This window comes from Primulina huaijiensis, unplaced genomic scaffold (genome assembly GCF_012295235.1).
Source record: "Primulina huaijiensis isolate GDHJ02 unplaced genomic scaffold, ASM1229523v2 scaffold41795, whole genome shotgun sequence".
NCBI lineage: Eukaryota > Viridiplantae > Streptophyta > Magnoliopsida > Lamiales > Gesneriaceae > Primulina > Primulina huaijiensis.
Window position 1 is genome coordinate 1 of NW_027359985.1, and position 10,507 is coordinate 10,507.

At 33.6% G+C, this 10,507-nt stretch overlaps 1 protein-coding gene and 1 pseudogene across 1 annotated transcript; both read left to right on the forward strand.

The window, feature by feature from the left end:
- Nucleotides 1-5,040: 5,040 nt before the first annotated feature.
- Nucleotides 5,041-7,089, forward strand: LOC140969461 (tyrosine aminotransferase-like). The gene is made up of 3 exons (XM_073430819.1): nucleotides 5,041-6,431; nucleotides 6,520-6,613; nucleotides 6,838-7,089. The coding sequence occupies exons 1-3, from the start codon at nucleotides 6,420-6,422 to the stop codon at nucleotides 6,996-6,998; spliced, it is 267 nt and encodes an 88-aa protein (XP_073286920.1). The 5' UTR covers nucleotides 5,041-6,419; the 3' UTR covers nucleotides 6,999-7,089.
- A 1,343-nt stretch (nucleotides 7,090-8,432) lies between these two features.
- On the forward strand, nucleotides 8,433-10,421 carry LOC140969460 (probable aminotransferase TAT2; annotated as a pseudogene).
- The last annotated feature ends 86 nt before the right edge of the window (nucleotides 10,422-10,507 follow it).

The following is a 10,507-nucleotide window of genomic DNA, read 5'->3' on the forward strand; positions in this document are numbered from 1 at the left end:
TGCCAAATACCAAAATAAAATTTCAATTTCATGGATTTAAAATCCAAATCGAATTCAATTTTCAATTCCAATTTTTGTATACGTCTAGGCACACTGTTCGTGTACAGGCTACCAAATGCTAATTCGTTAGTTGTCATTCTCCTCGAATATATATATATATTTATTATTTTATATGAAGAAGTGTTTGAAAATATCAATGTCAAAAGAATGGGTCAATTAAAATGGATGGCGGCCAGTCTGGTTGTGGATCACACAGCCGTTTGAATTACGTGTTGACGGGGGGGGCCAAATCGTGTCTAAGGTGGACGGCACGTGTTACTTTTAGCCCTTGCTCTATAATCCTATTTATATCTTTTATTTATTTAGTTTTCAAAAATTTATTTTTTTATTCCATCTTTTTGCAGCATTGAATCATATGTTTGAATTATTCAAATCTTCTTTTCAAGGGCCAAATTATTCGTTCTAACACACGATAAACTTTTACTTCTTCTCCAAGATTAAGTGAGAACCAAGTAAATAATAAATGATTATTAAGAAAATTTATGAATGACTTAAAATGTCAAATAGAATTAGATTCACCCGCCCATACTATCTTTTCAAATAATGACAAAATTCATTATGCGGGTTAAAATTATGGGTTAAGATTATTCGAATACACGTGATTCAATCGTATTAGTACATAATCTCGGAAAGTTTACTAAAACTGTCAAGCATTTTTAAATATAAATGTGAGATGAAATAATTGAAAATATGAAATTTTCTTTTGAGGTATAGATTCTATGTTTTTTTGCAGAAAAATATATATTAATTAGTCATTGTAAACAATAATGTGCTAACATATTTATCTTTGGATATGTTAAGTCAACTAATGGTTATTTGATCATTTAAATGCACAAAAAAAGATATTTGGTTCAGAAGTATTATATATAAACATCAACTAAAGATCATGTTACCAATATTTTTATAAGGACATTATCGACGGGTTAAAAATTTTAAGTGATCTTTGCAACAAGGGGAGTAACTCAGACTGTATTCTTTATAGCTCGTTTATGATCTTCTGAACTCATTTTTCACCCTTTTCACATTTATTTTATATATATTTTAGGATTATTTATTTTCTACATGATATTATATTATTGTTATGTTATTTAATTTTTAATAATAATATGTAATGTATCTAAAGTTTACAAATTCATGTTATTTAGTATTGATAGAATGTACATATTGATTAGGATGGCTTGATTTTGAATTCAAAAAACTTCACGAGAGTAGGATCGAGGACGTATGAAATATCTAACGTGTTTATATCTCAATTATTGCTTCTAATGGAAATTGAAAAAATGATTTAGTTCGAAGGTGAATATATAATAGAGTAGTTCTCTTATAAGACGTTTTCACATATTTTTATCTATGAGACAGGTCAACCCTACCGATATTCACAATAACAAGTAATAGTTTTAGTATAAAAAGCAATAATTTTTCATGAATGACCCAAATAAGAGATCCATTTCACAAAATATAACCCGTGAGACCGTCTCACACAAGTTTTTGTTTATATAATATAATTATTATGGGTTAAGATAAAATTTTATATAACGAATTATTCGGACATTTGTCTCTATAAAGAAACAAGTAGATTCGGAATTCCTGACAACACGAAGCGCGTGGGGGAAGGGAGGAGATAAAGGCGGCGGGTCCGCGGTGGAGAAATTGAGGTGTGGTCAGTGACGATTCCGCAGCCGCTTTCGGTGGGCCTCGACCTCAATGCGTCGGCGGAAATTGTGGAGTACACTTTGTTTCCTGCGTTCGATACACACCTCAGGCGTAGGCGGCGTTCTTTTTCTTCTTTTTCTTTTTCGGTTTTAAAAAAAGAATTTCCATGACTGAAATATTCGACGTTGCGTGTAGGCTTATAAAAGATTCAGCTGATTCGTTAAATTTTTAAACATATTTGATAAATATTTGTGTTGTGTTAGAATTTATCGGAGACCGGACTTTTAGTCCAGTAATCTCATCCCTGTCGGAATAGTCGATCTTCTCGGATTCGATCTCCCATCCCCGGGAGAGTTGTAATAAAAAAAATAAGAATTTATCGATATGGAGTTAAATTTAAACTTATTTCAATTTTTTGCTAAACTAAACTCGAGACAATTTTTTTTCTTCCAATAGTTTTCGAGAAACGTTCACGATTTTATTAATATAATATAATTATATATTAAATAAATATATATTTTGAGCTTTCGAACATTCATGGTCAGATCTTACTATCCAAAACAATAGTTTGAATAACTCGTGAATAGGTTCGTAGAATTCGAGTCGAACTTCCTTTCGAGTCGAACTCGAATCAATTTTTTTTTAAAAAAAATTCAAAATTCGAATCGAGTTCGAATTCGAATACACTTGATTCGAACCGAATTCAAACCTTAAATTTTTATTGATATCCTGTTTGATTCGGTTAATTTACGCCCATAGTTGTACCGGACAAGCTAAGGAAGTGGCACCTCAATTTAGAAAACAATACGTATTTTGTGGAATTTGTTTTTTTTTTTATTTTATAATATGATCTTTTTCTATTTGTTAATTCAATGTCATATTAAGTTTCACAACACGAATATGCGACAGAAAGGCAAGCGCCGCCCAGAGCCGGCACCCCAGACGAACCTGTCACGTGGGATCCGCCGGTTGTTTCTATGAAGGTGTGCAATAACCGCCACGTGCCGTCATTTAATTACCATTTCTTTATTTTATTATTATTTATACTCGCACCAAACGCGCTTAAAGGGACGGCTCCTTCAATTGATGTAACGCATCCCCCACCCTCTCTTTATTTGTTTCTTTTTCTCACCGGTCAACACTCTGCTATATGGCGGCTTTTCATTTGATTTTATTAAATATTATGTACTCTGTCCAATCGCCAACGTTGACCCCGATGTCTTCCTTGTGATTGTAGAAATTTTGTTGCATTTTTTTAATCATATTAATATATGAATAGGTCTTTTGTGAGACGATCTCACGAATATTTATCCGTGAGATGTATCAATCCAACCGATATTCACAATAAAAAGTAATATTTTTTCATGGATGACCCAAATAAGAGATCTGTCCCACAAAACACGACTCGTGAGACCGTATCACACAAGTTTTTGCCTTAATATATATGTCTCANATATTTTTTCATGGATGACCCAAATAAGAGATCTGTCCCACAAAACACGACTCGTGAGACCGTATCACACAAGTTTTTGCCTTAATATATATGTCTCACGAATATATTTTTGTAAAATATCTATTATTTGAAAATGAGATATTTTCTATCTTAGATAATAACATTAATTTTAGTATTTCATTTCATTTTATAAATTATTAAGTTCATAAAATGTATCCAAGATTTAGCAATTGGCTTCGCTTTCTCGAGCAAGAATTCAAAGATAACGTACCCAAACTTTTTACTGGTTCTACTTATTTTAAGGACTTTTAAATACAATTTTAATGAACAATGTTAATTAAAATACAGTAATATGAACACCTTAATGGCTTTTGTAATGATTAGCGTTATTTACAAGATTGTTCAAATATATATAGTTTTTAAAATCATTATATATATTTATGTTATATTTTGTGTTATATACACTCTATTTCATATGTAAAATATGTGTCAAATTTATTCACAAATTGATTACAAATAATAAAAAATTGAATGTAAGTTAAGCAGTAAATTCACAGTACTCACATATGTGAGTATTGTTGAGGTGACACTCACATATCAGATGTGATGAAACATATCAAATTCAACATCCAATATGTGTGTATTACTTCAACGGTGCTCACATATGTAGACACGAGAGTGTGTCATGTCAAAACTAATATATATGCATGTTGTGTATTTAGGAAAAACTGTATTTTTGATCTTGTATGGTTGTCTCTTTGCGATTTTGTCAATTTTAAGAATTTTTTCGATGTGTCATGGATATGATACCAGTACGAAACTGATGTGACGCTGACGTGTGTAGCGCCACATCACAATTTTCGATTGAAAATGTTAATTTGCCAAAATTGTAAAGATACAATACTAAAACTGAAATTTAATATTATAAATGAAGAAAATCACACATTAATAATTATGCTAGACCGAAAGTATAATTTTCTCATGTATATATTGTATATGTATTTTTTTCATGTACTTTACGATTTTATGGCAAAATTTCACTAAATTTTAAAATATAAATACATATATACCTTGTGATTTTAGGGTGTCATGGTTCTATTTTGAATTATTTTGAAAAATATATTTTCGTCGTCTCTAATAAAAGTGTCTAGTTCAGCTATTTAATGAATTAATATTTTTTAAAAACATATTTGCTCATCTTGGCTTATTATTCTTTTTTCCGCCCACCTTATTGGATTATTATATTTTATTCTGAAACCATCAAATCCTCCTCGCCAACTCATTCTTTCCAAATACCCTTTTTAACTAAAATATTTCAAAATCAACATTTCTAGAATTTTCATTTACACCAAAATTTTCATTCCATACGTAAAACCAAACACATGTAGCTTATTTTACTTATCATATATATACCAAAGTGTTGGATTTTTAAGAAAATTAAATAGAATCACATGAGATTGAAAGAGTCTTTAACCATACAATCAACGCCTTCAGTAATTCTGTTGTCACAATTAATTTGAACCCAAATCTTTTGAAATGGATCAACACCAATGAATCTTAAAGTTCAAGGCTAGAAGTTCTCCGAAATACTAGTTGAATCTTGACTCTCATATTTTTTTTTATAACAATAGAACTCGTAGTCGCGACTCTTTGCAGTAGGTGTAACATAGCCAAGGTGGAGAATTATAGATTTTAGAATTCCCATGTACGTTTTCTGCAGCGTGGAGAATGTACATGTTTCAAGTATATAATTTTGCTTAAAAAATTTAAAGTTTTTGGTTCAACCTTTGATCGCAATGTTATTACAATTTACAAGTAGTACAACGTCTACTGTTCAAATGAAGAATATGATAACAGAAAAGTTCCTTCTACTTTTGACAATTATAGGCGGAGCACTCGAAAATTGGCTAAGACGTAGTCTATGTTCGATTTGATTATGGATTATGGTCCTATTCTATGTAATTTTTTTTTGAATATCACATAGATTGGTCCTTCTGATTTTGTCTAGATTACTTGATAGTTTAGACAAATGATGATAATCATGGTGCAAGGCTTCCAAGTAGGAGCATTACATGCAGTCTAAGTGAATACACTAAGTTTCTACATTCCTGGTACAAACAATGTATTGGAAACATGATTCTTTTTCTCTTTACCCGCGTAAAGTATCAGATTACCTTTCTAAAGATCTTCCATACGAGTTGTGCCCGATTACGTTTTCCTGACTGTTGGATGCACACCAGCATTAGAAGCCATTGTAACTGTCCTTTCACGTCCCAAATCCAACAACCAGGCTTTCCTTATTATAACGAATGCATAGCTGATGGTCTCGCTGTACAAATTAACTTGTGATTTCCTAGATTGCGGAGGCTGCTAAAAAGCTAGGAATTTTAGTAATTTATGATGAAGTATATTACCATCTTACATTTGGAAGTAGCCCATTTGTACCCATGGGGGTCCAGTTGGGTCAATATTATCAAGGAGATGGATCGTTCCTGGTCTGAGACTTGGTTGGCTTGTTACGAATGATCCAGATGACATTCTTATGAAACAAGGGGTACTCTCTCCATCTCTCAAATTCTATTTTTTCCTTCCTTTTTCAATTGTTTTCTGCATTTTGAGCATGTAAAAATGTTAAAAATTAATATTGGAATTGAAACCTTCAAATTTTCTTGGAACGAAGTAGTTTTGTGTGATAAATCTGTGGCTAGCTTACCGGCTTAAAGTGTGTTAAAATTAAATTTACGTTCAGCAGGCTCTTTTGTGGTTTGAAACCATTTCATTTCTCATTACCGTGACAGTAAAATAATTGGCTTCTTTGTGAGTTGGGCTACTTTGACTTACTGCCCATACTAATTTATACTGGAACTACTGCTTGAAAGCGATCCAGAAAAAAATTCTCATTCATGTAAGTGTTGGTATTCTGTTGGCTTTACCGCAAAGAAGATCCGTCGCTGGTTACAAAAATAAGGCCAAGGTTATTTACCACTGATCATAGGGCTAGGAAGTAGGAGTACTAACTGTTTAACCAAACTGTGAATCAGGGGTTGTCTTAGTTAAACGTCAATTAGTAATTACACTTCAATTTTTTCTCGAACAGGCCATGGGGGGGCTCTTCCACAAATTCTTGAAAATACCCCATCTGATTTCTTTGGGAAAATCATTGTTGTTCTTGGAGAATGTGCAAACATATTGTATGATCGAATCAAGGAAATTCCTTGCTTAACATGTCGAAGCAAGCTAGCCTGAAGGATCCATGTTCGTGATGGTAAGCCACAACAGCTTTCTACGGACTACGTTTTCTCAAATAATGAAGAATCGGTCCGTATTATTTGTAATGAGTTTTTGCATGCCAGGTCAAACTTAATCTGCCACTTCTGGAGGGTATTAAGGATGATTTGGAATTCTGCCGCATGCTGGCTGAAGAAGAATCAGTGATAGTTCTGCCAGGTAAATACCTCGAGTACCCACAGCTGCTGCTGTGTGTGGCAAATTTAATGATCTCTGCAAAATGCTAGCATGCGCATAATTCAGTGAAATCTATGAGTTTGGGTTACATACCTCTTATCTCATTTTTGTAATTTTTTTCACTTTACTCAACACTTAATCACTTATCGAGCAAAAGTTTATTAGTTTATTCACTAGCTTGATAAAGACAGAAATTTCATTTGCAGGGTTTGCAGTAGGACTCAAGAATTGGCTCCGAATAACATTTACTGTCGAGCCATCATCTAGAATAAAAGCTTTCTTGGACAGTATGTTGTGCAGTTCGTGGATGCAACTACTCGTTGGATCTGCAGATTCAATGAGTATGAATTTTGTTAGCACATCATGAGTTGCAAAGATAGAATCTACAAGCATTTTTGCGTTTAATAATCATAATGAGTTTTATGACATGGTGGTGAATATTTCCGCCACATCAATAATATCTGGCATCGTATCAGAACTTCAATTTCGATATAAAAAAAAAACTATTAGAGTAGGTGTCCAGCAAGCCAACTTGTGTATGAGACTAGCATATGTGAAAAAATATTTATTTTAATAATATTTTACGATTTTATCCAATTATGTCATTTATTTTATTTGTATACTCATCCAAGCTGCATAAATAAAGTATTTGAATATACAATAAGTATAATGAAGTCTTCATCTCAACATAAAATCATGAAACTCGTTAGGAAACATATTGTATATTCTAAACTGGCTCTTAATTGATTCATCAGCTTAAAATAAAGATAAATGTCGCTCGAGTATGAAACTATCATATGTGATGTAAACGTCATGTTTCATTGGTAAGGGCATGTAGATGTCATTTCATACAGATGGATGATCATTTGATGATGCAATGAAAAACCTCCATCGAACTTTTCAAGTGGTTATTATTTATCGAGCGAAATAGTCCATGGTTATGGTTGTACACTATTAGTCTTTTGACCCGGAACAATGTGGAGGCTCTACGTACTAGCATGCACTTTGATATGTTTACCGACTCTATTGAGGGTCATCAGGTGGCGAGGTTGAGTGTAGTTTCAAAATACGTAAGAGTCAATGCAGACCGTTCATAAGAATTTAGAAGAAGGACCAAATCCGCTGATTCCAGAATGGTTTGGTGTCCACTGTTTTTTAATGTAAATGTAAATCAAATCTGAACATCCTATGAATGGTTTAAAACATACGGCTCCTATAGGAGTTTTGATTGTTGTAAAACAAAATTTTTAAATTTCTGCTACTCCTTGGTGCAAAAAAAACGGTCATCAACAAAAACTATCGTAGCTAAACTTGTAAGAGTGAGTCTCATGTGAGACCGTCTCACGGATCTTAATCTGTGAGACGAGTCAACCCTACTCATATTCATAATAAAAAGTAACAGTATTAGCATAAAAAATAATACTTTTTCATTGATGACTCAAATAAGAGATCCGTCTCACAAATACGACTCGTGAGACCGTCTCACACAAGTTTTTGTCAACTTGTAAAAGAAAAAAAAAATCAAATTATAACTATTTAAAGGATAAGATCAAAATTTGATTATGAAAAATCAAAACCTAAAATAGGTTAACTGATAGGAGGATATTGTGATAAATTTTTCTATCCAAGAATATAATCATTCCAGTTATTGGACTCAAGAAAATCTTGTGTTGAAACTAGGATCTTAATATTAAATAAAAGCGGCCATACAGAAGCTAAAATACCTTTGATATATATGCGGCACGATCTGAAATTTATTTAATCTCGTCAGCATTTCGACTTCGTCAAGAAATTTCAATCCTATTCATTGGCTCCGGGAATTTGCTTCCTGTTAAGTGATACCATATTAGCTGGTAATCATTCATTTTACGGTATAAATACAATCAAAATCACCACCTCTGGTATACTTCGAAGGAAAAGAATCTACAATAAAAGCAGTGAAATACGGAGAATAAATTTGCAAAATGGGGTCTGAAGAACCAGAAAGAGACTAAGGCTACCATTCGAGATCTTCTTGAAACGATGAAGAAAGAACTGAAGAAAGAGGATGAGAGGCCGATGATCCATCTTGGGCATGGAGATCCCTCTGCATATTCGTGTTTCAGAACTACGCTTGTAGCCGAAGAAGCCGTTAACGTAGCCCTTCAATCGGCTAAATTTAATGGCCATGCGCCGGCTGCTGGCTTGCCTGAATCAAGGAGGTTCTTAAGTTCGCACAGATTGATCGATTAATTCTCTTGCATGGGCTGAAAATGATCGAAGAATATTATTCAAAAGAATAAGATTAAAAAATAAGTATTCTAAAAAACACTTGAATCATTGAAGAATAGAATAATGCTACAATATTTTTAAAATGATAATTTCAAATAATTTATAACACATGTGCTGCGTGTTGATTCAACTACAGGGCGGTTGCAGAATTTTTATCAAAGGATCTTCCACATAAATTATAAAAAGAAGACATTTTCATCACCGCTGGTGCCGGTCACGCAATAAAACTCATATTAACTGTCTTGGCTCGTCCCAGCGCCAACATCTTACTTCCCAGGCCTGGATATCCATCCTATGACGCCCACTCCTCATTTGTCGATCTGGAAGTCCGACATTTCGATCTTGTTCCGGAGAAAGACTGGAAGATCGATCTTGATGGTGTAGAAGCTCTGGCAGATGATAACACTGTTGCCATGGTTGTCATCAACCCTGGGAATCCAAGTGGAAGTTTTCACATCCAACGGCTCAATGGAGTGTAATTGGTGTTCTCAACGGCTCAATGGAGTGTAATTGCCAATAAGTTTAGTTTGATTAGAATTCTCATCTAATATATCAGTTTTTAGCAGTTCAAGTTTGTTTTTTGGTTGGCTAACTCTTGGCAACGTTGAATCTTTGGATAAAAGATTGCGGAGACCGCGAAAACACTTGGGATCGTGTTGATTTCTGATGAAGTTTATTACGATCTTGTTTTCGGAGGCAACAAATTTGTGCCAATGGGCGTTTTTGGATCAGTCACCCCTGTTGTCAGTCTTGGAACGATGTCCAAAAGATGGCTGGTTCCGGGGTGGCGGCTTGGTTGGTTAGCTCTCTCTGATCCGAACGGAATTCTTAAGAAATATGGGGTAATTCATAGCTTCCCCTACATTCTCCCCCTCCATTTTTACAAATTTTAATGATTTCTAAGCAGTACAGAATACCACTTTCTGAAGATGCGATGAAAATGTAGAAACTTGATTATTTTTTTTGTAATCAGATAACAGAATGCATTAAGAACTACTGTAACATCTTGGCCGATTCCACAACTCTCATTCAGATATATGTATTATCTTTGGTTCTCTTTTATTTAGCATACAGATAGATTGACTGAAGTTATAATGTTAACATCAGATAGTAACAACCTCTTGGTGTAATTTCTTTAAAGGGCATTAATCTCATGAATTATATTTAGGTAGCAATTCCTGAAATCCTGGAGAAAACACCAAAGGATTTCATATCAAACATTGTGGTTCTACTTAGAGAATCCGCAGATGCATGCTATTCAAAAATTCTTGAGATTCCTTTACTTTATTTACCTCAAAAACCACAAGGAGCCATGTCTACAATGGTGAGAGCTAGTATACTATTACTATACATATTGATTCTACGACGATTTCATTTACATGGATGCATTGTTGTTTTGAATGAAGCTTGAACATGTTTTCGCAGGTGAAGCTAAATCTTGAAATGCTGGAAGGCATAGAAGATGACATGGATTTCTGCTTTAGACTTGCTAAAGAGGAATCCGTTCTTATTCTTCCAGGTTATACACACACACACTTTGAGTAGATGATGCATGATGTTTATCTACTTACATATAAATATACCACTTCCAATTGTGAATTTTCC

Excerpts from the sequence above, each read along its gene's own strand:
- LOC140969461 (XM_073430819.1), top strand. Across the intron at positions 6,614-6,837 it reads ATCAGTGATAGTTCTGCCAG|GGTTTGCAGTAGGACTCAAG; the intron begins GTAAATACCTCG and ends TTTCATTTGCAG.